The sequence below is a fragment of the Condylura cristata genome, unplaced genomic scaffold (genome assembly GCF_000260355.1).
Source record: "Condylura cristata isolate star-nosed mole 26May11 unplaced genomic scaffold, ConCri1.0 scaffold00004, whole genome shotgun sequence".
In the NCBI taxonomy this organism is placed as follows: Eukaryota; Metazoa; Chordata; class Mammalia; order Eulipotyphla; family Talpidae; genus Condylura; species Condylura cristata.
The window spans coordinates 59,758,417-59,785,136 of NW_004567105.1; the positions used below are offsets into that span (position 1 = coordinate 59,758,417).

The window sequence follows — 26,720 nt, forward strand, 5'->3', positions numbered from 1 at the left end:
CATCTTCTTATCTCTGCTTTATCGCTTATTTGCCAAGCTCTTGGGGCAATGCCACATCTCCAGGGTGCTGGAGTGCAGGGGAGAGCTGCAGTGCTGTGTGGGTAGGGCTGCTGGTCATGGTGTTGGGAAGGTTTCATCACACAGGAATGTCACCGTGGTGGTGGGCTTGGCCCTTTGAGGCACCGGAGTGTTTGTGGAAGGCCTTCTCTGTGTTTAGCTCCGTGCTGGGCAACATTCCTGGGTAGGTGGTGTGGGGGATGATGCAGAAAATATTATACCCAGGAGCTGGGGGCCTCTGAGGGGATGCAGGGGAGTCACCAAGCATGTGAAAGCTTAATTTTTTGCTTTCACATGCTTGGTGACTCCCCTGCATCCCCTCAGAGGCCCCCAGCTCCTGACGTGAGGCCTCACGTCAGTGGTGGAGCATAGTGCCAGCCAGTCTCCCTGGGTTGCACTTTTCCCAGATGTTCTCTGCTGTGTCTGTGACAACTGCCTTGGTCTGGGGGCCACTGTGGTGGGGTGATGGCCGTACCAGCAAGGATGGTGTTGAGGAGTCTGTATTGTTTTCTTCAGATCTGCAGTCTGAAGTGCGTTGATTCCCACAGGCTGAAAGAGCCCTACCCGCAGTGGGCCAGGACTTACAAAATGGCCCCAGCACTGTGGCAAGCAAGCCGGCAGAGGACATACAAACATGGGACTGCCGCTGCTTTCAACAGCACCCCTCTGGCTCGTGTTTCACATTCAGCTTCTCCTGTAATCTCCAGGGCCTGCGTTTTTCAAGTTCAAATAGACTTGCACTCAAGAGTTTGTTATCTTTGTGATTAGAACTAAAAGAAAACATGCAGCCCATGCGCTGAACTCCTTGGCTGGTTTGGGAGTCCTCTCCTGGGTTGAGTCTTTTCAAGGACTCTGATGCCCACTAAGTGAGCATGTGCAGAGCCACTGTAGACTCATCGAAGAGATAGACAGACTCCAATGCGAGCCAACCACTGAAGGTGGCTGCACAGGCAGGTAGTGTTGCCAAGACCAGGCGGTGGGCAGGTGTGCAGACATCCCAGTGAGCCTGTCATAGCTGGAATATTCCAGTGGCCATAGCCGTAGGGCTGAAGTCCTAGGTGGTCTAGCCTTGCCTCTGTAGTGCTTTGGGCAGCTTTGAACCTAGGTCCTGGGTATGGAGGAGGAAGGAGTGATGAGCAGCCCAGCAAGGAACACAAACATGGGTGGGCAGCAGGCCCTGTAGGCAGGCTAGCTTTGATTGCTCCCATTCACAAGTCTTTGCTCTGGGGATGCACTGGCCAAAGACGCAGCAGGGCAGGGACATCACAGGCCCAGGTACTAGGACCACAGGGCAGCTTCTGAGAGTGGTGTCGAAAGTGAGAGTGGATGCTGGAAGCAGGAAAAAAGAAGTGTGGCCCTTCTACCGATGGAGTGGACCTCCAGAGCTAGGCATGAGAGTATAGTGGCTAGAGGATACTGTGGAGGGAGGCTGATGGGAGAGAAGGCCTCGGCAAGGGCTTGATTTTCTACTGAAGGTGCCAGAGTATCCTGGAAGACTGGTGAAGTCAAGTGAGAGACGAGGTAATGTTATGTTTGGGATGTCCATTAATGAGGTCATGGTTCAGAACCCCAAGCATGTCTGCATGTATGGGTTACTGGGGCTTTGGGGATGACCACAAGTGTGGGAACCTCACCAAGCACGTCATTCCCATAGAGAACCATTCCCCCAAAGAAATTGGAAGCTCTGAGACCTTAGAAATCACTTGTCTTTGATGGGGTCTGAAAGACCTTAGGCAGAATCACTGAACCCCTCACATTCCTGGTGACCTGTTTGAAGCAGCTCAAGGCACCAATCCTGTGGATGCTGGCTCCCACCTCCTCTGGTCAGGACAGTCGCATAGAAATCCCTATTTCCCAGGGGTTCTGTGCCAGGACAAGATTGAAACAATGCTCCTAGTTCTGTCTGACAACTGCTGGGGCCTTGGGAAGGCCTTAGTGAAGCCTGGCCATTCTGGGCGTGGGGCTTGGCGTTGAACTAACCAGAAAGAGGGTGACCTCAGACTTAGACCAAGAGGTCAAGAGACTTAATGGAGGGTACAGGCTATATGAAGCATTGGCAGGTGGCCCCCAAAGGTCCCTCAAGAGTCAGTTGAGAGTACGCTCCTTACTCATGACCTCTGCTCAGTAAGGTAGGTCTGGAAAGGGGTGCAGGCCTGGATGTGGGAACACTACACACCACTGTTTCCCACCAACATTTGGAATTCATTTTATCCAGTTTGTTGGTGGTTTTCCATTTAATCCTTTGGAGGGGCTCCTCCTCTCCCAGTGTCTCCTCAAGCCCTGAATTAAGACCCCGGGGCTTTCTCTGCTTTTGTTGTTTTTAGCCAGAAGTGGATCTCCCTGTGCCATCTGGCAGGGGCAGGAGCCAGGAGTCGGTGCTGAGCCAGCCCCAGGAACCTGTCAGCATGCCCCAGACACTGACCAGCACCCTGGAGCACATCGTGGGCCAGCTGGACGTCCTCACCCAGGTAGGCCAAGGCGGGAGTTTACCCCATGTCTGACCTTGGTCTGACATTCAGACACTTCAAAGTTCATTAGCAAGTGCCAAATTTTTTAAAATACAGAAATGATGGACCTAGTTTCCAGCCCCAATTAGTGAAATATCAGTGCCTGTCTGGGAATTGAACTACAGAGACATCTGAGCCCTGGCATTCCACTGGACCCCAAAATCACCAGTGTGGAATCCTGCCAGTGTATACCCACACAGGCCTAGCCCAGCAGGCTTTTGAGAGAAACCTTGTCCACTAAGCCCACTCTTCTTTGAGCGGACTCGCCAGGGACATGCCAGGCAGCTCTGAGCTGTGAGTCAAGACATCAGTGCCTCGCTCTGGTGTGGGCTGCACTACTCTGCCTCTGAGCAACCTCGGGGAAATCCCTTTGGCCCATTGTGTTTATCTGTGATGTGTGGGGTCGTGAGCTCCACCTCTCACATTTGTGGGAAAGATTAAAGGAAATGAGTATGTGGTAAGTGTTTAGCCCGTAACTAACCCTAACTAGGCTCACTAAATGCTAGTGAGCTGTGGCCCTGACTGCCCTCCCCGTGGAGACAGATGTGGGCCGGGCCCTCTGGAGATACTTCTGGCAGCTTATAACACACAGTGCAGCAGTTTTGGCAAGAGCAAAGTGCCCTGACAGGTGGCTGCCAGCACTGCAGAGGGCTTACCTCACCCTGGGGGAGAGTGGTCCTGAGACAGGCAACAGTCTGTCGGTCTGGAGGGGCCCATGGGTGCATCCGGGCAGGGAGTGAAGCCCAGCACGCCGGCATGTGTTGTGTAGGTGGTGGCGTAGCATGGCCAAGGCAGGACTTAAAGATCTGTAGGCCCCGTCTCTCCTTGGCTCAGCGTCCCTCTCCTGTGCCAACTCATGGGCGGAATGAGGCTGCAGGACAACACAAAGTATCCTTGAGTTTGATGGAGACGGGGCTCAGGGGCCAGGCCTCCTTTCCCTGCTTCTGGACCCCAGACTAGTGAGAAGAGCCCCTCCACCTGTGTCACGTGGCCCACGGAGTGCCACAGCATCCCAGACGGGGCTGCACACCTTCAGCCCATGGCAGGGAAAGCTCAGATGTCAGTGGTTGGGGGATTGTGGGGCTCCAGGGCACCTCCACGGCTTGCCTGAAAGCTCATCAGCCCATGCGAAGGCTTGTGCTAGAGATGAGCAGCACGCAAAGACGAGCAAAACCCCCACTTCAGACCCCGTCAGAGCTGAGCCTGTCTCATGTTCTTCGCAGCCTTGTCAAGTGAGAGATCAGGGGAGGTGGAATCAATTAGAACTTTATGAGATAAAATTGGAAATAAAGTCTGAGAAGATGTTTAAAAATAGTTTCATTGGATCCAGAAGAGTATAATACTAAAAACATTTCCTGCCGCTGTGTTTTTAGGGTACACATGGAGGGCTTTGTTATGTGTTAGCACTTAGGAGTATGATAGTAACTTTAAAGGAAACTGACATCACAGACAGAGAGAAGGCTCTCGGTGGCCTTGGGCTGTGGGTTCTGGGTGTCTCTGCACCCTTGTCCTACTTCGCACTGTTCAGTCCCTTTGCAAATTCAAGTGACACTCCACCCCCAACCAGATGCCAAGCCCGTCAGCCGGTCACCTGCTCTGCCAAACAGACAATGTTTGAGTGTTCCTGACAGCACAAAGTGAGGCGTGTACCTAATGGGCTTGTGGTGCCCTAAGGAAACTGGGCACCACAGCTGAAGGCCCTGTTGCATGGAGCCCATTTTCATGTTCAGGTTACCTCCTCTTTGGGGCTGTGGCTCTAGCTGAAGTGTTCAGCCACTCTGGTGTGCCAGAGCAATCCCCACTGGTGAAGGAGATTCCCCACCCCCGCCTCTTGGAACCGGATGGCTGAGGGCAGTCCCCTCTTGGAAGGTTCCCCTGAACCAGGCAGCTGCCCCTATCCTTTCCAGCCTCCTTGGTCTGTGGGTCTTGGTCTCAGACGCTGCCCCCTCAGTGAGTACATCTTGCAATCCTGACATGCCTCTGTGCTCGGGAAGGGCAGGGGTGACTTTGGCCACCCAACACTGACTCCTGCTTCAGTGTCGTCTGAGTCATGGTCTTCTCCTGCTTCCTTCCCCACACAGAAGTCTACTTCAAAGAGACCTCTGAGAGATAAACTCTACCTTCTAGATCCTTCAGACATCTGTCCTGCAGAACATCCTTCCAGGGCACCATGGGGGCTGCAGCGGCCAGTGGCCAGGGATGTTTACAGATGGCGCCACGGAGCCTGCTGCCCCGGGACACTCCTCAACGCCTGCTCAACAGGCAGGGTGTGGCCCAAGAATCTTGTCCTCACTGGATGTGTGTGGCCCATTTGGCACTGATCTGAGGACCAAGGATCTGAGAATCTGATCCAGTCTGTCAGGTGTCCCTGTGAGTCTGAGTTGTTTAGAGGGAAAGTTGGCAGAATGTGGGATCACGCTTCATCATTATTGTCCTCCTGTGTTTATCTGAGGTTGCCACTTTCCAAGGGCTTTCTTTGGTGACCTCATGTCCTGCCCTCTGGGGCCCAGCAGCTAGCCCTATGCCTGGCACAGATAGGCTGCTAGGATGGCACCCATGACTTGTGCATGGACAGTCCTGGGGTCCACATAATGGGCTTCTTCAGGATGCCTGAGGATCAGAGGTTGCCCAGCTTCCCTTGATAAACAGTTTTGGTGTCGTTAGGGATGATGTCATTGAGAAGTTCATCTGCAAACCAAACTTGACCCTTCTGAAAGTTAAGACCAAAACCTCGTGCTCAGGGCTTTGTGCTCACAGAGCTCGGCAGGCTAGGTCTTGAGATTACCAGCCGAAGATCACGCCTCCTTGCCCTGACCCTTCTCAGTGTGGGGGAGATCCCCGCCAAGCTCCTTGGACCTTGATCTCAGCTATATGCCATGTTCTGAGCAGCTGTGGGGACCCTTTTGGATTTTAGTACTGCTCAGCTCAGCCCAGCGAGCCACCAGCCTGTCAGCCTGGCTTTGAGGTCAGCTCCAGCATTCATCATCTGGGTGGCCCTAGGAGATGCTGTTACTCCCCATAGTCTCTTGTAACATACAAAGCGGTTGGTTACCTGGCTGTGCTAGGCTGGTGGGCCACTCCACTGAGTTGATATTCTCCAAGGTGCAGTGTGGGAAATTCATACCAGGGGGACCTGGTGACATGGGCAGGAGTGAACATTCCACAGGCCTCTGTAACTGCTAGACTTGGGTCCCAGGAGTGTTTTACTTATTTATTCATATAAGAAATGGGATACAGGCCAGAGGTACAGGCGGTGAGAGGATTTACCAGAGACAGTGGGGAACAGGACAGGTGGACTGACTGAAACACACTGCTGAGGGGAGCAGTGGAGCGAGACAGGAGAGGTCTGCCATGCACACGTGTCACCTCCCTAGCCAGGATCGAATTCATGCTACAGTGGCTGTGGATAGCCTCATAGTGCTGCGCTACGAGGGAGGTTCCCCCAGGAGTACTTTTGAACTGCCATGAAAACTAATGGTTTGGCTAAGCAGGAGAAAGTGAGTGAGAGGGGAAAAAAAGGGGTTTTCTCCAGGAAGGAGTAGGTCCAGGAGTTAATGCCCTCGCTGCCCCCAAGCTACAGGGACTCTAGGTGGACTCTGGCCACAAGCCCGCCTGCTTAGTGGTGGGCACTCAGAGCTGTCCCGACAGCCCTCATCTAGATGTTCTTCCCCCTCAAATCCTCGGGGGTGGGTGCTATCAAGTAAGTTGTCCTTTTGTAGGTGCTGGGAGGGCAGGGAGCAGAGTCTGTCGCGCAGCCAGCTTTTGTCCTGCATGCACTCACGTTGGCCCTCTTCACTGATTACTTGTCCTCTCAGAGCCTCCCTTCACGGTTCGTGAGTGATAGAGGTTCAGGTGGTGTCTAGTTGCAAAAGCCCTTGATCTTCCTCAAGGGTGAAGGGTCAGAGCCCCAGTTGTGGCTAGTGTCCAGGAGTGTGGGAAGTTGCAGTGAAGGGCCTGGGCCCTACAACAGGCTTAGTGGTTTTGCCTCTAGCCCACAGCAAAGTTATTTTTGACTCCAGTTTCACATCTTGCTGCTTTTTAAAAATACCGAGCCATGAAATTCCTGCACTGTGTTTTTTTATGGTGCCCGTGCTTGAGGCTGGCCACAGCAATGCTCTGATGTCACGTTCAGGTTCCTGTGACTCATGGGGCTGCTGGGCCCCAGGACGGGAACATGCTCGCAGTGGGAAGTGGGCAGGGGCAGGTCTACCCAGCCCTGTTGGCTTGGGTCTCTGCCTTTACGTTTGTCGACTATCCAGGTTGTTGGACAGTCTAACCTAATTCATCAAGGCCAAGGGTTTTAGCTTGCATACTTTGGGGAGTTGGAGAGAGTGGCCAAGGCCTGGTGACACCCTGACCTCCCCCACCTTGCACGTAGTTCTGGCAGATCCTTACCTGATGGACAGCTTGGGTAAGGCTTCTGGCTGCACAGTGGTGGGGACGATGGGGACACCGGCCTGCCATGATGTGGGTCAAGTTATCTGGCCACTCTCGGGGACTCTTATTACCTCCCTTTCCTGAGTATACCAGCTATAGTTTATGGAAACAGACTCCAGATTTTAAAGCAGTTACCCCATTTCCTCTGGGCTAGCCCTCAAGTGTACCCAGACTGAACTTGGAAGGTGCGGAGAGAGTCATCACCGCTACCCATTTGTAAGGTTCAGGCCATCCTCTCGACGGCACACACACATAGGCTGCGCCATGGGGTGGTTGTCTGGCTTCCACAGAAGCACCCTCTTTTCCCATCAGCACAGCCATAGCTCACACCTGGCCTACGTAGTCCTGAGTGGGTTTGGCAGTTCTCTTGATCCATTTATGGAATGCCCTTCGGCCAAAGTCGAGTTCAGAACATCCTGAGCTCCTGCCACTTGGGGTTTAGAGACAAGAGACTTGTTTTTCCTCTTGTTAAGAGGCTGCTTCCTGGGGACAAGGGACTGTAGATACTCTGGTCTGTACCAGAGACACACTTGGGGTCTGACTAGCTGTTTGCAGGGGGCAGTTGGGCCCTGATCCTGCCCAGCTCTGTTGCTCTTGGCATTTTTGCGCCTATGTTCCTCTCAGCTTGCAAATGCAGAGGCACGAAGGAGTGTGCTCCCATACCACGTCAGGGCCCGCCATGAAGGCAGCATTCAGACAGGGTGAGCTCACGTTTGTCGTCGCATCAGGCACTGATGGCAGCTCCCCCTTCTGTCCCATCGGTAGTTGCAGCCAAAGTCCTTTCCTCCCCAAAGAAGCTTCAGATTGAAGGACTCGCTCACCAGATGGCTCTAGTAACCGCTGGGCCTGGGGATATTCATAGTCATAGGAGAGTTCTTCTGTGAGGCCCAAGAGGCCTGGGGGTGGGGGAGGGGTGGCAAGATCCATGTAGGAACATCTTGTTCTGGGCTCTTTCTGAGAGCAGGGATGAAGGAGACTCCAGGTGACTTGTTCTTGCTCTCCCGGGCACCCAAGGGCTCTCCAAGTAAGGGCCAATCATAGGCCACAAAAAAGAGTCTAGGATTTATTCTGGTTATGACAGGCAGCTCCAAGGGACTGCCGGGGACACTATACCTCTTGGCCACACTGGGGCAGGGCCATGGAAGGCAGGCCTGCCGCGCTGTAGGGCGGGTCTAGACCTGCACTGTTGGCACACACCCTCGCCATGTCCCCAGTAGCGGTGGCTGAAGGACAGTAAGCAGAAAGAAAGATTGAATTCAGCAGGTGTGGCAGGCATCTGGAGGGCCGTTTCTGTGCCCGCCCTCGCCACCCCCATTCTGTTTTGTACAACCAGTGGCCCCAGAAGACTGGCCATGATGACAGGTCAGGTTTTCAGCCACCACTTAGCTATTCTCAGCAGGGCACAGACTGCGAGGCCTTGTTCATCCTTGAGGGTCAGGGCCACAGCCTGACTTGCCAGGCTGTCTGGAGATTTCTAGAGCTCCAGCCAGCTCCCGAGCCGTCTCTCTGCCTTGGGACACTTACGTTTTCTCAGGTCTTGGTAAGTTAAATACTCAGTGTGGATTGTTAGAAGTTAGCCTGTGAAGAAATGGAGCGCTGGGCCCTTCTTGGTGGTGTAAAGGGTTAAGTCTCAGCACTGTGAAGCTGTTGTCAGCCACTGCAGCACGGTTAGATCCCCAGCCAGGGACCTGACAGCCCATGGCGCAGCAGCCCTCTCCTGGCCCGCCCGCTGCTCCCCTCAGCAGTGTGTTTCAGTTGGTCTGCCTGGACTCACCCTGGAGTCAGTACAGCAGAACCTACCCCAAGCAGTGACTGACATCCTGCACCTCGGGGCCTGTCCCCACCGACACCTGCAGGCCTGCCCAATGCTGGCAAAGATATGAGCTTGAACCCAAACCAGCGTCAGCAGGGCGTGCAGCTCCAGTCCTCCCTCCTAATGTGGGCAGTACCTCATGGGTCTAAGCATCCAACTTTAGGAAGGGCGGCTGAGCAGTAATACAGAAAGGCTGTTTATTTAAAGGAAATTGTTATGAAGCTGTGAGGAAGGTAAATTAGACAAGACCCCCTAACCCAGTGGCTAGTCCACCCGTGGATAATAGTGTGTGTGTACTTCTGAAGGGAGCTGACCCTCAGTGGAGGCAGGGGCTGGGAGATGCAGAGTGTCAGAGAAATCCTATATCCCTGAGATAATGCAAAACAGAAACATGAACCTGTGGGCCCAGGAGACTGAAGCTCATTTTGTGCTGTTAGCTGTGAGGTGCGGGGGGTGTCCAAGTGCTGACCCCGGAGAATTGGGAGGAATTTGCTTAGGAACGTGTGTTTTAGTGCATCTGCTGTATGCGATCCTGGGCAAGTTAGCTTGTTAGACCTCAGTGTGAGAGGGTACCTCCATTCCTCACCCCTAACCCCCCAACACACACACCCCGAAGTCCAGGCCATGAAGCTTTTAGTCTTCATCAAATCAGGCCTAAGGTGGGAAGGGAGGAAACTGAATGCTTCCTGGACTGCTGCCTGCTTTGTGCACCCCCATTTCCGGCTCCAGGCCTGTGGCTTCCTCCCTCCCAAAGCTAGCTGGTGGGGGATGGGCACCTCCCGTCAGCCGGCTCTCCTCTTTCTCCCCCATCACCTTCTCAAGTCCACCAGTCCAAGGCCCAAGCTGGCAGGAATGTTCCTCACCAGCCAAAGTCTTATCCCTAGAGCTGCCCTTAGACTCCCTGGGGCCGGACCTGCAGTCTGGGCGTCCCCACGGCACTCAAGGTTACTTGTCCCTCTGGCATTCAGTGTATACCTGTTACATGCTGGGAGCAGGGAGACGTTAGTGAGCAAGAGTAGCACCCCTGCCCCGTGGTGCTGACACACAGACAGCTGTCTGCAGGTCGCTTGATGGCCCCTGTGTCCAACTGTGTCTGTCCAGGCACCAGACAGACTGGAGCTGAGTGGCAGAGCCTTGCGTGGTGGGGAGAACTGTGTCTCAGGGAGCTGGGCTGATCCCTCTGACCGCCCCCAGTAACTCCTGATACATAGCAACAGACCGACCAGGGCACCATCTGCAAGACAGGGCCCTGCCTGTGGAACACATGGATACACGTGCGCACACACAATCCCCCCGTTACCCGCCCGCCACCACACATAACACCAACAGACAAAGCTCGGCCTGGCAGGAGACAAGGCAGAGCTGGGCAGGCGCTGGCCTAGCAGCCCTGCTTTGTTTTGATAGCTCACAAGACCCCACAGCAGAGATTCCCCTTTTATTGCATCTGTTTTAGATCTTTGGAATACAAGTGAAGTCCAAACCATGCTACAGGGGTAGATTAATTCCACATTTTTCCATCATTGCAGTGAAGCCATAGGAAAGTTAGACATTCTGTACACTATAGCCAATGACCTGCCTGGGACGTTTCCCACAGCCTGGCACAAATGCCCCCGGGAGCAGCTAGGGGCTCCCTGATGCTCAAGGCATCCACCTTCAGCTGTCGGGCTCCTGTGTTGGGAGAGGACTGGGGCATCCCAGTCCTTCTAGGGAGACCTCCTGGAGGAGCCCAAATAAATGATTCAAAGGAACGTTCCATCACAGGCAAACTTTACAAAGCAGCCCGACCATCACGTGGCCTGGTGGCTCGGGCCTGACCACAGCTCATTTCTTCAGGGCCCCATCAAGCTCCATCTGTGCCTGGGGTCCCCCAGCAGCCCAGAGCTCAGGCCTGGCCCGTGTGAAGGCAGCAGCTGGGGGAGCCATGTTGCCCAAGGTGCAGCCTGGCACTGAGCAGGCACCACATCAGTAGTAGCTCGTACAGTGCAGCCCGCAGGCAGTGCCTTGTGCAGAGAAGGGCCCTGAAGCCCTGAGGCAGGTACTTGTCCAAGGCCACTCAGCAAGTTAGTGGCTGAGCTTAGGTTGGGACCCAGGCCACAGTTCCGGAGTCTGTACGTTGACTATACAGCATGAAGATGGGATGGACCGGGAGTCACTCTGGCCACATTTTCCAGGGATTCCACCACCCCTGCCACCCTCACTACAGTCATGACCCTCTAGGTGAGGAGGAGGCAGGCACCTGCGACTAGGGGAAGGAGGACTCCTTTGGGCAGGATGGCTGGGTTAGAGGTCCAGGTAGTTGGGTTTGGGCAGAGAGCAGTAGTGACAGGAGCACTAGAGTGGCACATGGTGGCCATGTCAAGGAGTCTGCCCTTTATGCCCAAGCTCTTAGACAAGCAAGGGACTCTACTGAAGCTGAGTGGAGGACTGGGGGTCAAGGGTGACCTGGGAGAGACCGGGAAGCCAAGGTGTAAGGATGGATATTGACCGGTTCGGTCACTGGGAGCGAAGAACCAGAGGCCTGGAGAGGAGACTCCTCCAACAACCGCCTAATACCACTGGCCTGACCAGCCCGTCAGTGCGGCCAGATGGGTCTTGGACATCCCAGCCTGGCTGTGCTATTCATCTCCCCACCTCTAGCCCTTCCTGCAGTCCCTGCCCCACTCACCGACTTGCCAGCCTTCTGCCTGGTTGTGCTTACCGTTCCCACTGCCCTCTCCTGCTCTTCACCCAGGTCTCCCAGGCTGCCACTCTGGCAGACTCCTGCTTGTAAGGCACCCCGCCCACTTTTCAGCCCTCTTGCCCACTCCTTGCTTATTTAGACATTGATGCCCCAGTCTCCTTGCTTCCCCGCTAGATCACTCCCCTGGACCCAGCAGACTGCTTAAGGAAAGGGGGTACTCTGCCTCCAATGTCAGTCTCTCTCTGGTACTACCCCCCTGTTCACCTTCATGTCACCTGGCTTCAACGTTCCTAGAAGGAAATCTGTCCTAGAAGCCAAGATTGTTCACCTGAGAGGGGTCCCATGCATCATCTAGGGGTCTTCATGGAACAGGAGGCTGACCTGGAGAAATACCCTGGGAACAGGATCTGCACCAGGGCTGGGATTGCGGGTGACCACTGCAGTGGGGAAACGTGGCGTGAGAGCAGCACACGAGGAAGCATTTGTAGAGGACGAGCCAAAGGACAGAGAACTGCAGATGGACAGAGGGCTGACCGCCTTGTGCTTTGCTCCTCTAGAATGTTCATTGTGAGGAGATGGAGCAGCTTCGCCCAGAACCAGCTCAGACCAGCCAGCTCAGGGCTGGTGCTATGTGCCTAAGAGTTTGCTGCTGTGGTGGGCACCTGACTGAATGATGGGGTCAGGTGGGTCTCTGGGTGTCTCTGGCCCCTTGGGGCTTTGCTATTGCTCCAGTTTTCCTGCTACATTTGCCCTTGGAGGTCCCGAGAGATGCCTTCAGCAAAGGTGGCAGCCACAGTGGCTCTGGGAGGAGGACCAGCTACTAGACAGGATCTGGCTCAGTGGATGTGCCAGTGGGCTGTATTCTGAGGTGCCCATTCCCAGCAGAGCCCTTCAGGGTCACTCTGGAACCAGCATTCTGAGAGCTGGCCACCCAGGAGCACCATTCTGCACCTTTAGCTGCTCAGACCTCTGAACCTAGTAAGGCAGTGCAGGGAGTGGAGGTTCCTATTTCTAACCCATTTAGGCTGTCCCTGGGGCGCCTCCTCTTTGTAAACTTCTTGTGGCCACCACATTCTCTTCCTGCTTTAATCACCCCAAATCAACCACACACGGCTTTTGACAGTTCCAAGAACAAACCATGTTCTTCTCTGCCTCAGGGCCTTTGCACGCGCTGTACCTTGTGCTTGGAAAGTACTTACTTTCGTGTATCTTGTCTTATCTTCTTATGAAGGCCCTCTGGACCCCTATCAGAGATGGAGCTCTCCTTTCCAGGTCTGTCAGTCCTGGCTTCAGCCCGAGGGCAGGGGAGCCCTGTCAGGAGCCCAGACCACCTGTGGTCCAGGCTGACACATCCTGTTCCTTCTCTCCTTGCCTTGTCCCAAACACAGACTTTCTCATCTGTTTGCCAGAGTCTTATCAAGGGAAGACAAAGTGGAAAGGGGATGAGAGGAGTCCTAAAAAGGAAGCAGAAATGGGGATAAGAGCTAAGGAAAAATGCAGCACATGCCCACCTTAAGAGAAACACAGACTGGGAGAAAGAGATTGGCAGGATGGAAAGAAGGGGAGGGCATCTGAGGTGAGACAGTGGAGGCCTAGGAAGCAAAGGAGAGAGGAGGGACAAAGGAAAGGCCTGCAAAGCCCAGGGAGAGTGCCATGACATCACTAGAGGCGCCAGAATGTGGACAGAAGGGGCCTGCACCTCTATAGGAAGGGGGATTCATTCTCAGGGAGCGCTGGACTCTCCCATCCCATATGCAGAAGCTGTAGAAGTGTCTCGTCCCCCAGGTCACGCTGCCCTCACTAGCTGAGGAATCAGGCAGAGGCCCTCCAGACCCATCTTGGCCTCGCTCAGCACCACAAATGACCTGAGTCCCCGGTCACCCACATCACAAGTGGAGGCTCCCCTTGCCCACCTCTGGAGGCCAACAGAGATAGGCCTGTTGAGGCTCGGTCCCCATTGCGGGCCACTGGGAGACATTCTGGAGTTAGACTCAGTCTCCGTCGACGCCTGATAAATCGAGGCTGGTACAGAAAAGCATCACAGGCAGTGAGGTGTGGAGCCTGGTGTCTGTCAAAATGCCCCCTGGGTTGTGACCTCTCCCCCTGGGAGTTGGGGGCCCTGGGTGTCAGTCATGTCACCAAAGACTGGCATTTTGATGCAGCTTCTTTGGGCATCAGTAAAGTTCTTGGGAGACTAAAAATGCAAGCCTGTTGCTTTAAATTCAGTTATTTTTATGCCATACTCTGCCCTTCATGGTGTCACATAAAATATCTTACACATCTTGAACTGTGAGAGAGAAGTGCACTCTCCCTGATACTGTTATCTCAACAGGAGAGAGATCACAATGTCTCTTGTCCCCTGTGCAGGAAATTGAGGGTTCAGATTCAATGCCCTTGTTCAGCTGCTGTGGGACGGTTTTTACCCAAGAGCTCAGGTGGCTAAGACATTCTGGAAACCACACCTCCTGACTCTAGCTGTTTCTTGCTCTTGGTTTTGGTCCCGAAAGCCTTCAGCACCCCCTGCCTCTTGAGGGGGTAGGTGGGGGTCTTCCAGGTTGGGCCTTCCCTCCCTTGTCACTCACTGAGGGGCCAGGCCACTTTTCTGTGGGGTTCAGCAGCCTCACTGATGTCCTGATCCCTGGTCTGGCCCTCAGCTCACCTGCCCAGTCGCTCAGTATCTGGGGCCTGTGGATTCACTGGCCTCCCTTCTTGCTCATCCCCGTGGTCCTGGGCCCCCAGCACTGAGGACGAGCTCGGAGACGCACAGTAGCCCACTGCTGGCCCAGACTTCTTCCCTGACCACTGTGCCTGCCTGATCTCTCATCTCTCACAGGGCCTTCCGCCTGTCCCACCTTGGCCCACCCTCTGCCTCTGCTCAGGGCCATCCTGTCCTGTGCAGTTGGTCTCTGGGTAAGTCTCCTTCTTCTTGTCACCATGTCGCTCACCACCAGGTGGTAGTGCTTCCTACCTCTGGGTCTCTGGTTGTATCTGCTTTTCTCCTTAACCCTCTTCACCAGCCAAGCCACACATCATCCCCCCTTTCCTGCCTACATCCTGCCTTCCTGGTCAGGCAGCCTTTCCACAGATCACTCCCATAGAGGAGCCAGAGGGGTCTCATCCCCTCAGCTGGGGACCCCAGCCCTTCCTACTTCTTGCCTGAGCACTCCTTCTAGGCCTCTGTTCTTCCTCGTTTCTGGGGCCCTCTGCCCCTGGCTGTGGCCAGGCCAGCCCACTGCTGTTCCCACACTGCAGGCCAGTGCTGTCCTCGGCACTTGCCTCCTCGAGCCAGTGCACGCCGAGTCTTTCTGCAGCAGCGTCACCCTGAGCCCTGCGCAGGCTATGCTCAGCGAGGGCCTGAGTGAGGGAAGTGGGCGCCTTTTTCTCAGCAGTAAATATGCCGGGCTTGCGGCTCTCCTGCTGCCAGCACTGCAGGCACAGCCGCCGGTGACGCGCACACGGTCGTGACGGTCAGACTTTGTCTGCAAAATAGGCAGCGGTTGAGTTGTTTTTTATTTATTTACTTATTTTTAAAGATTTATTTATTTATTCATACAGAACTGGGGTACAGGCCAGAGATGCAGAGGGTGAGAGGACTCACTGGAGCCAGGGTGGGGAGCAGAACTGGCAGATTGACTGAAATCCATTGCTAAGAGCAGCGGGTGAGACAGGAGAGGTCTGCGCCATGTGGGTCACCTCCCTGGCCGGGATCGAACTTGTGCTGCAGTGGCTGCAGAGAGCTTCACAGTGCTCCGTCTTAACCTCCTTGCACCACCAGGATGGCCCCGGTGGTTGAGTTTTCAACCCTTGGGGGTCCACAGAATATGTTCAAGTGTAAACTACTTCTCAGGCCTTCACTTTCCAGGAGGAGGGTCATAGCTTCCTTGCAATTGCTGGTAACGGCAGGGGAAGGTGTTTCAGAAACAGGTTCCCAGGTAGCCCTCTGACAGGAATGAATTTGAAGAGGAAACTTCTAGATCCCTGTGACTTTGCCCCTGGCTGGTAGCTGAGAGCCACGACCCTTGGGCGAGGGCACTGAGCCCACTTTCCAGCACTGTAGTCCAGCGCAAGGTGCCCTGTTTCTGTGCCCAGAGCAGCATTCTGGATTCTTCAGGTTACACTTTATCATGAGGAATAACTGTTGTCCATGAAAAGGTGATCCATGCAGTTGAGGTGGAATTATTAAAACTATGTGAAGCAGAGAATGCCAGTGTCCCCATGTACAGAAATCCTTCTCTGCCTTCCTTCTGGCTCACACAGGACTGGATGGGGGAGCCAGTGTGACTGGGAAATGCCCAGTGGGCTGGCCCTGCCCCATGGCTGCCACCCAGCATCTTGGCAGAGTGGGCTTCGGGCTATAGGGGGTAGGAGAGATGGAGACCAGAGATGACACAGCTCTTCCAGAAGCTTGGCTGGGCGAGGGAGAAGCCAGGGAGTGGCCGGGAGAGGAGCTGTGGTTTGAGAGGCTGTGGCTTGTGGCTATACTGTAAGCTTGTCTGTCTGCAACCTCCTGTGAAGCAGCCCCTCAGAGCTTCCAAAGAGGACCCAGCTGTGGTACCTTCCCTTCAGGGAGCTGCATTAAAGCAGGCAATGCTTTTCTGATCAAAATGTATGATAGCAAAAATTCTAATGCCCATGTTTCTACCGTGCAACTAAGTGTCTTCATGACATGCCAGCACCTCTGGTGTTGATATTGGCTCAGGATCCTCTGCCTCCACATTCGGAAATTTGGTCCCTGTGAAAAGTTAAAAAAAAAAAAAAAAAAAACGGGTGGGGGCAGAAGAGGGAAGCAGCAGGCTTGGCTCCCCCGCCATGGCCTTGAGTCCCGGGCCGTTGGAAAAAGTCTGGATGAAGAATGGGTTTGGAGCTTGGCTCAGTGTGAGTTTCGCAGCAGCCAATGGAAACTTCCAGGAATGCTGCTCTAGGCCAGCCGAGGGCTGTTTCCGCCGCCACTTTTACAAGATGCAGACCCCCTCCGCGGCTGGCTGGCTGGCTGGCTGGCCGGTGCTGGGAGAATGTGACCATCTCTTTCAGTGCCTCTTGGGGTGCATCTCATATTCCAAGGGCAGCAGCTTTTCAGGCTCTGTCCTGTGCCCCGGGGTTCAGAGCCCTCAAAGCCTCAGCCAGCTTAGTTAGAAGGGGCCAGCTGCCAGGCAGAACCATCTCCATGAGTGACCGACATGGTGCAGGATGCTGCAAGAATTTATAGCAGCCTTAGAGGGGAAACTCCCTCCCCAAATGTTTCAATGTTTTATTAAATATATGAAAGGAAAATTTCCTTTCCACTGAACCAAGGCCCAGAACCTTCATGGAGCCGCAGGGAAGGTGGCCAAACCTCTTGGGGAAGTCCACATACAAATGGGTAAAATTAATAGAAAGTTTTGTTCTTAACTGACCCCTTTCTGATGCCAGTAGGCTGCATGGCACAGGAACCATGCCTTGTCACAGTGGATGCACCCAGTGCCCAGGGTGGGCCTGGCATGCACTCAGCCCTTGGTGAGTGAAGTGAGTGCCAGCAGCAGCAATGAGTGAGGCCTGAGCTGGGTGCATGACTGGTGGGCCAGCCCCCTTCTGAGGGGCACCAGGCTCCCTGCCACCCACTGTCCTGCTGCTGATACTGTCCAAGCCAGGGGGTGTGGGCTGATGTCACAGCCTTGTCAAGACTGACCCAGACCCACAAAGCACAGGCAGCCCCAGCGACACTGGGGGCATTTGCAGGCCACACTGCCAGGTCCCCAGGCCAACCAACGTGCAGGGGGCGGGGAAGGGACAGAGATCAGGGAACCGGGGGTCAAGCTGGCAAGTGCTGACACCATGCTGAGTCCCTTCCGTGTCCAGGACTGCTGTGAGCACAGTGTCCTGATCACAGGGAGAATGGGCTCAGAGACATGGGGAGTTGTCACCTGCTGTGGTCACCCTGGGGCCTACCCCCCAGGTGGCATATTCCTGCAGTAATTCTCACAGGATTCAGCTGGACGGAGGCCCCTCCAGTAGAGAGATGGATTCACTGAGGAGGCCCCCAGGCAGCCTGGTGGTCTCCTGGCCCCTTAGCATGATCCCACTTACTTTGCAGACTGTCTCCATCCTGGAGCAGCGGTTGACACTGACGGAAGACAAGCTGAAGCAGTGCCTGGAGAACCAGCAGCTAATCATGCAGAGAACAACATCGTGATCAGGGGAGCAAGAATCAAGAGCTCGCTCGATTTGGAGGGTGACAGACCAGGGATTTTTACTGTGGGACCTGGGTAAATAAATAAAGGGGACTCAGCTCTGTGGGGGTCATCTCCAGCCCCAGGGGCTCTGCAGCTCTGCCCCATCTGCACCGGAGCCGGACACCTGGCAATGATCAACATTTAGTTTAATGCGAAGGAGCCACTTGAGAAGGTGACTGTGGAGTCCTGAAGAGCCTCCCTGGGATCGCAGCTCCCCCAGGACCCCAGAACCGCCATAGCTAGGAAGTGACTCCCCTCTGGCTGGAGGAACCAGTTTATCTGACAGACAGGCCCATCGGTGGGACCCAGATTGAGCTATGAACAAGCCCTTAGGGTGCGGGTAGCTTTGCAGTGGCCTTATTTCTGCTCCATGCATACTTACTGGGACCTGGAGACTTCCTGCTGCGTGGTGTGAGGACTAAGGAATCCGAAAATTAAAATGGACTTTATTGAGCTTTCCAAGAAATGGCTTATTCTGAGTGAGAACTCATCGGCCCCCACCCCTAGGGCCTACAAATGGAAAATGAAAATGGTGATTTGGGCAGGCCCCAGCCAGGGTCACTTCTGAAGCCCAGGAAACCCTTGTTTGCAGCTGTTTTGGTGTTTGGGGAGCAAGAACAGCTGGAGCCCCTGCCTGCCACCCACCCACTCCTGACTGGCCCCAGCTGGCTGCAGTTGGGTCCTGGAGGCCTCAGGGACCTGCGTTTCTATCTGCTCTCAGGGTTTCCATGGGCCTCCCTCTCTGCATTTGTTTGGGGATGGTCAGGTGAATGTTTTCCATATGTCTAGGTGTCATCCACTCCTTCAACATTTGGCTTTTTGGGCACCGGCCCAGCTGAGCAGGTACTACCCTCCAACACCCTTGCCTGGGGGGGCTCAGGGTAGTGCTAGATCTCAGGAACACTTGGTACTTGTGCAGAAGTGCTTGGGCCTCTGTGGTGTCCAGGTGAGATGCTTAAGAACTGGCGCTGGTAAAGAGGCAGCCTGTGTTGATACCTGGCGCGTGACAAGACTCGGGAAGCGGCCTCTTCCTGTGAGCGGGGAGCTTGCAGCAGTCTGAGATCAGCCTCAGGCTCTGCCTTTGGCCAGTTGTCTAACCCCCATGTAGCGACACAAATCTTGGGTTCTGCTGAGTGGTGATAACTGCCCCCTCCAGGTGGCTAGAGGAGGGCCTGCGCTGCCCAGAACAGTGGCACAGCAGGTCGGCAATGAAAGCCTATCATGTCCACTCCCATGGTCCCACTGGGAGTGGGACCTGCTGCCCATGACACACTCCCCATCAGCTGCAGGTGGGGAATTGTCTGCTGTCTCAGAATGTTCTGGAAGCCCCCAAACACTATAGTCCTCCCTTGTAGGTGAGCTGGTCTGAACTGACTGGTAAGATCTTCAGACAGCCTCAGGTGATCTGAGGAACCCCACCCCCTGAGGCCTTTTAAGGATAGCTTGGGCAGCCTGAGAAGCCTGCTCAGAGGGGACACCGCTTGGCGCCAGCTTTGTCATCACCTGCCATGCCACCTGCCCCTGCCACTGACAAGCCGGAGGCTGCCCTCTGGGAACTTCTCGGCCTGGGGCTGGGGCTCCCTGGTGGTCTGAGCAGCCAGCCCAGGGCAGGGTCATCTCCAAAGACAGATGATGCCCTTGCTGGGGGCAGTAGGACAGGAGCAGGTCTGCAAAGAGTTCTGTGGAGCTCTTGCTCACAGGTCCGCCCAGAGTGGCCATTGCACCTGTCTTCACTTGACAACCAGGAACAAGTTTTGAATTTCTTTCTGAAATCCATCTTCCTCTGCAAGAGAAAGTGTGGGTTAGAAAGGATTTGGGAAATGATCTGGAAATAGTGGTGTGATCCTTGGTGGATCCTTGCTAATGGAAGCTGAATCATAGCTATCAGATGTGAACTGTTGGCAGGGATCACTCACTCCTCACATCACAGTCTTGGCTTGAAAGATCATATTGGTGAAGACAATGGTTCTAGAGAGCTAACTTGTTTTTAAAACCACTAAGAGATCCACCTTCTGCAAGCATAGGGGTAAGTTGTATCACCCTGCTGGGGGCAGAGCTGTGGATGGCTTGAGGTGCTCACCTGTGCCAGATTCTTATCGAAAGTTCTTTCCTTGCTCTTGTGGGGCCTCATTCATGACTTTGTTCCTCTGACTGAGAAGCCAGAGGCCCAGGTCTCTTGGGGAAGGAGTGCAGGAACCCAAGGGCTCCGACCCGTCTGGTGACCGTCCGTCTAGCCTCAGTTCCGTGAAGGTGCTACAGGACCCCTGGCCTGGGTAACACGAGCGTGGCAGTGGTGGCCGACAGGGTGGCATGTGGGCCCACGCGCAGACGAGGGGCGTGGACTGGGACTTAAGGTGACTCGATGAGGTTGGAGACATGCGACAGAACCCTGCGTTTCCTCAAACAACACTTCTGGTCACCCTGACCCAGTGGCTCCCCTGTGGTGGGGGGGCCCTTAGTGCCCACCCCATTCCTGCCCCAAGTGCAAAAGCAGCCCGCTGGAAAAGCATATACTTCAGTCATCTCTCCTAATTTTGGATTTTGGTAACGGCTCCCAGAAAACCAAATTGTAAGCATCTCTTTTTTTTTTTTTTGGCTCAGAAGATGAGTTTAGACTAGGTTTTTTTTTTTTTTTTTTTTTGGTCAGGAAATGCATCTCAATGGCAATTCCCACTCCACTCCTTCAGTGCCCTAATTTTTCTAAGATAAGAAATAAAAGAATAGGTGTCTGTGATTTAAATGATTTCCCAGTTTTCTCTTTGCCAGATTCTTGGAGTTCCAGAAATGAACCTGTACTTACTGCTGGGAAAACTGAGGGAGGTAGGCTGGCTGGACAGTGTAGCCAGACGGCCCCCAGCTGAGTCCACCCTAACCTGGGGCGAGCCAGCTGCTCTTCCTCCCAGAGACCCATGCCCGGGACCACCTGACCCCACGTTGCTCCAGGCGGCACAATCCAGCCTCCCTCCGGTCCAGTTCTTGCCCCGTCTCTCCATCTGCCAGGCTTCAGGGATTCTGCACAGCAGGGAACTGTGTGGGGAGCAGGCTGCCAAGATGGCAGAGCAGGAGCTGCTGGCAATCCAGGACCCTCCCTCATCACCCAAGTCCAGATTGCAGCTCTGCCCCCTCCTCGTCCTGTGTACCTTGAACCAGTGCCCTAACTGTTGAAGTCTGAGTGTACCTGTCCGGCGCGCCAGGTGCTCAGAGCAGGGACGGGCACAGAGCAGAAGTGGTCAGTGTGTGACGTGTGGCCCTCACAGGCCTAGGAGGAGACTTCTGGCAGCTCCAGCCCCTTCCCTGGAACTTGGCCCACGTGTCAGTGAGGGTGGAGGGGTTCTGATGGTTCAGAGTCCGTCTGGCTTTGAATTTGTATGTGGTCTGAGTTATTTCTTGATTCTGTGGCCAATATCATGGGCACCCCCAGGGATGAGGAAACACTTGTCAGCCCTTGCTAGCTGAGAAGTGAGCACTCCTAGGCCACAGTTTCTGTTGTCCCTGAGGCCAGGCCACCTCTGGGGCCAGCCCAGACTGAGGGGTAATGTTTGTGATTGCCCGGAATCCCGGAAACCCAGCCCTCTGAGTGAGCGAGAGCAGGGTGAGTCACTCTGGCCCTGTTGTCCCTGCTCCCTGTCATTAACCTCCTCTTCCTAAGCGATTTGCTCAAGATGAGCCCCTGATGGCTCCAGCCTTAATTAATGTGCGGCCATCTCGGGGACAGGAATCCTGCAGGGGGTTGTCTCCTGGCCAACTCCCCCGCCCCAGGCTACAGAGGATGGAAAAAAGCTTGTCGAGGGGACAGCCCCAGACTGGTGGCAGCCTGGTGCCGTGGGGGCATCATTCCATCTCCTGTGAGCATCACCTGCCTGGCACATGGCTTCCTCCATTGCCTAGTGGGCTTCAGCCCGCTCCAGCCAGGTGGCCCTGGCACCGAAGGCTCATTCAACCTCCCCCGGAATAGCTTTCTAGATGCTTCACCCCTTTGTCTGACCTGCAAGTGCCAGGACCAGGGCTCAGGCTCTTCACAACCTTGCTCAAGATGAGGCTGGAGCTAGGCCAGGGAGCCTGGGGCACAGCCAGTAGGAAAGCTTCCTGTGCCAGCCCCTCCTCCAGCTGGTGTGGAAACACTCTCCCAAGAACCTATTTATAGATAAGGCCAGGGAGTGCTTTTGCTTGAGGTGAGGCCACCTAGAGCCCTGTCTGTCTGGAGTGCTTCTGGGGACAGGAACCCCTGCCCCACTCACTCTCCTACCAACCCAGAGGAATCGAGCCCTGGGACAAGGAACCACAATAGGCGAGGAAGTCGCGTTCCCCTAAACTACCCTTCCTCAGCCCTGAGTTTCTCTTTCAGGCACAAGTACACACCCGAAAGTGGGCCGTGGGTCTCTTTTGTGGACATCCGGTGGGCAGAGGTCCTGCCTGCAGAGCTGGGACCCACACAAGCATCATTCAGTCACACTGACGTCAGCTCTGCTCTCCACCCTCCCCTGCTCTGCAGTGGACATTGACTTCAGAGTCATGGAAGTCCCTCAGTGTCGGGCCCCATTTTACCCGTCGTTCTGGTGGCAGGTCTGGTGTCCACACGAGTGCCCTGCACAGGCTTTGCTCTGCTGGCCTCTTCTACCCCTCTGACCTGCCCCCTGCCCTCTCCTGGCCAGGTTCAGCCCAGGACCTTACCTGGGCCTAGCAGGTCTTCTAGAACCATCCAGCACTCCCAGAATTTCCTCTGGTGACTGACCCCTCCTCCGACTGAGCGCCTCAGACTCGGACCCCGGCCAGAGACGCCCTCATGCACAAGGCTGGGATGGGAGTGCTGGTCATGCTCCCTAAGGCCAGCACATTCCCCACCCCCACCCAGCTCAGCTCCCAGAATCCCAAGATTCTTCCCCAGAAACCTCTGAAACTTGGAGTGGGGAGAAGCAGTGTAATTAGTCCTCCAGGCCTTCCAGGCAGCCACTCGCATGCGCCTGCTAACTGGAAACAGAAGTTGCTTTCTGTTCAGAGGCCCCTGTCTGGGCTGCTGCTGTGGAGCTTCATGACTGGAACTAGAAAGCTGACCTCTGCCTTCGAGTTGCCCTAATCCTGGGATCAGGTCTAGCTCCTCTCGAAGTTGGGGTGTGCTTGGTGATGGGGCCACTTGTGAGGCCCCAAGAGAATGCCCTCACACTTTGGGAGGTGTCCCGAAGTCTCCTGGCAAGGGGCTAGTCAGAGATGGCCTCCACAAGCTGGGGCAGACCAGGTGAGGCCCTTCCTGTCCTCCCCAGAAGCTCAGGCTTGCCTAGCACACAAGCCATTCCAAAGGGAGCCCCCCACAGGGAGCCAGGACCTGCCAAAATGATGTTACTTATTTCCTACCCAGCCTCCCACATCTACTCTGGACCCTCTCATCTGTTCTAAATATAGCAGCCAGCATCTCTACTCCTAAATTTGAAAAATAATAAAAAGAAAACTTGCAAGAAGGCTCATGTCACCCCTGCTCAGCCCTCCCCAGGGGTTTCAGCCTCTTCCAAGTACAGGTCACAGTGGTTACCACAGCCAGGGGAGCCTACTTGAGCCTGCCTGTCCCCCATACCCATCTCCTACAACCCCCCAACCTCCCCTCACACTCCTCAAGCCACAGCAGCCTCTTCACTGTTCTTGGATATTCCAGGAACATTCCAGCCCCAGGGCCTTTGCACCTGCTGTTCCCACTGCCAGTATTTCTCTGACTCCACCTCTTGGTGCCTTTGCCTCCTCATCTATAACATAGGATAAGAGGCGGAGTGGCTTTTTGGGCTGCTGGGAAGATTTGCTAAGGCAACTCGCACTAAGTTCTAAGAGTGGACTTTATCCCTGGGGGCTCTAATCCATGACTGAGGAGGTACCTGAAAGACTAAAGAGCTGCCTCCCACCCCCATGGCCAGCTAGCTGAAAACCTGGGGCCTAACTAGTGCTCCTGGGAGAGTGATCTGCTATAGCCCCGAGGCTCTCAGACTCCCCTCCCTAACTGCCATGCGTTGAGTGGACACTCCACCCACCCCACAAGCCAACATGGGCTCTGCTCTAATGAGGCTTCTAGCCATCAGGCCAATCTGGATGTCCATGCATAGCTGCCATTGGACAAGGAGGAGAAGTGGGCAGTCAAGCCACATGCCATGTCTCCCTGCCCAGCTACCAACCAAGAGGGCAAAGGTGGGGTCAGGACTGGACGGGTCAGTGGCTTTGTTGCTCTCTGGGAGTGGGAGGTGGGCAGCTGAGCTGGATCTGATGAGTACCCGGTAGGAGCCAGCTGGATGTGGAGGGGCTTCCTCATGCCACCACAGACCCTCCAAACCCCTGATTCATTCCTGCCCCTAGGGGCTCAGAACCCCAGCCAAGCAAGGCTGGGAATTGGGGCCTTTTTCCACCTGGAGGAGAGGAGTGGCCCTCTAAGGGGTCCCTCCCACCACTCCCACCACTGGCCTGGGGGCCTCCTGCTGGAGCCTAGAGCCTGGCAAACAACCTAGTGGGGGGTGGGCGCCAGGACTTCTGGGGATAGTCTTCCCTTCCTCCTGACCCCTCCCCCTCTGCTCCCCGCCTCCCCTCCAGTCCTCCTCCTAAACACATGTTTTCAATTCCCTCTCAGGCCCCTCTTCCCCTCCCCAGCCCCTTCCCATTTCCTCTTGGAGGCATTCACCAGCATGTGGAACTCATTAGAGATCGTAACCCAACTCTGGCCTGGGCTCAGGGAGGGCCCTGTCCGCAGCCCCCATGCTGAGCTGCGCGGCCTCCCTGTCTGGCCTCTGTCTGGCCCTGTGCAGCCTCCAGCTAGAGAGCACAGGAGCTGGTGGTGGCCAGGAGCCGGCTGGCGCTGGCGAGGGGCACAGCCAGGCATCCGCTCATCTCGTTCTGCTCCAGCTTGCCCCACTCCAGCACCATTTATCATCCTAGCCCCCCTACCCTAGCCTGGGTAGCACCCCACAAGCTGGACCTGCTGATGAAAAGCGGACCTCCAGGTCCCTAGACAGGGCCAGAGGGCGGGGCTCTGAGCAACTACCTTGATGACCCTCAGCTTCTCAAGTGGAAAAGGGAAGTCCAGAGACAACAGAGCTGCAGAGAGCTATTCAGCAAGGACCCCGGAGGGCACAGTCCCAAAGGGCAGGAGTGGACAGTGTGTAAAAAGCTGGTGCAGTGTTTACCAGAGTTCGGGAGATGCCAGATGAGCAAAAGCCAGCCATGTCTCTGCAGGACTTGGAACCTTTCGGCACCGCCAGGCTGTGCAGCTGGAGGGCAGAGTGCCGGCGTTTCCCAGACATGTGAGCACACAATCCATCTTATCAAGGGGCACCTGTCCCACGCATCCCACTTTGGAAAATGCTGGAAGAGCCCTAAGAAGGCACCAGCCCTGGGTCAAAGCCCCCTGATGGGAAAGGCTCCCTGAGGGTCAGAGCAGAGGTGGTTGTTTCCTGGGTCTGAGCAGAGGATGGGACTGGAAAGGGGCTGACGGCTGAGGAAAAGGGCAGGAGGGAGCAGGAAGCTGCTGGTGTGGCCACACTAGGGACCCAGTGGCTCCAGTTCCCTCCCTGCCTCCCTCCCTGGCGTTTTGTGCTCACAGGAGGACAGGCAGGTGGGTGGCCAGGCTGGGCACAGTCGCAGAGGCGGGAGACTGGCAGGCAGGGCCACGCCCCGCAGGAAGCGACCCACACAGGCAGGCCCTGGGTTCTGGGAGTGCCGAGTGACTGCCTGGCCAGGCGCAAGATCCAGAAGAGCTGCTCCGTGTCCTGTCCCCAGTTGCCTCCCTGTGGGCCAGCCTCTGCCCACACGCCCCTGCACAGCTGCCTACAGGCCCTTCTCAGCTCTGCTCCCACGCACAGGCTCTCAGCTCCCGACCACCCAGGACAGAGGGCTGAGCTTAAGTCAAGGCACATTTGCTCCTGCTTCAAAGCCATCTTACATGGTATACTGTACCCCACTTTCAAGAGGAAGAAGCTGAAGCCCCAATAGGGGAGGCTGGTGGTGAGGGCAGGATCAGAACCAGGTTTCCTGGCTGGAGGCCCCAGCCCCCACCCCTCCATTGTAACCTTGCTCTGTTCAACATACATGGGGCACCCCCCTCCACCCAGTGCAGGGCCAGGCAAATAGTCAGCTTAACCTTGTCTGGGATAAGGTCATTCCTGCTGCCCACATGCTTGTGGATGGCTGGAGTCTGTCTAGTTCCCTAGACCAAAGAGGCCCTTCCCTCTGGCAGATCCAAGATGTGCTGGTTGCCCCTCACCCCCGGGGCTTAGCATTGGCAGAGGCATTGCCTTACTTTATAGATGGAGCCTGGAGCACCTCCAGGAGCCCCCCAGACCCACAGCAGGGAGCACTGTGCCTCCCTGCTGCACGGGTTCCGGTTCCTCCCTGGGTGGCTCCATGTCTGACAGGCCCATAGTCTGGGACCCAGACGCTCACAGCTGAGGTCTTAGGCTGGAGCTAGTTGCTGTGGGGGTTTCAGGAAGGCTCAGCTCTAGCCAAACTGCCCTCTCGGTGCCTCTCACCCCACCCGCAGCACCACCCCCTCCAGCCTTGGACTGTGAGCTGCTCACACAGCTCAGGCCAGTGCTGGCCCCTGAAGGTCAGGGCAGTGAGGGGCCCCAGGCAGAGTGGCTCTGGTCTTGCCTGTCTCCACCTCAGAGGGCCCTACTGGGAGCCCTGAGCAGAGTTCATTGAACTCGTCCTCTGGGACTCTCCCAGATCTTGGGGCACGTGCCCCTGTGGCAGGAGTAGAGCTAGGTGGAGCCAGGCAGGGAGTCCCCTAGACTGTTTCCTGGTGCTGTCACTGGTGCCGCCCACCTGGGAGTGCCACACACCCAGCTCCAGCGGCAGCGGGACAGCGAGCCATTGTGGGCTGCTGGGCATGAAGCTGGGGACAGTACACTTGGTGCTGAGGCCTCAACCCAGAAACCTCCTGCTGGGACCAGGCCAGCTGGCTCCCAGAGCCCTTTTCCCAGCTTTGTCATGGTCACTGTCAGTGCCTCTCCATGTCACCATCAATGCCTCCAGGAGGAATTCCTGAAAAACAG

At 55.6% G+C, this 26,720-nt stretch overlaps 1 protein-coding gene across 1 annotated transcript in view; it reads left to right on the plus strand.

The window, feature by feature from the left end:
* The window catches only part of POC1A (POC1 centriolar protein A), a 57,823-nt gene extending 39,659 nt beyond the window's left edge, over positions 1 to 18,164 (plus strand). The window contains exons 10-11 of the mRNA XM_004676097.2: positions 2,382 to 2,525; positions 17,565 to 18,164. Of these exons, the coding sequence (XP_004676154.1) occupies positions 2,382 to 2,525; positions 17,565 to 17,663 (243 nt within the window). The 3' untranslated portion in view covers positions 17,664 to 18,164. The remainder of the gene's footprint in view (positions 1 to 2,381; positions 2,526 to 17,564) is intronic.
* The last annotated feature ends 8,556 nt before the right edge of the window (positions 18,165 to 26,720 follow it).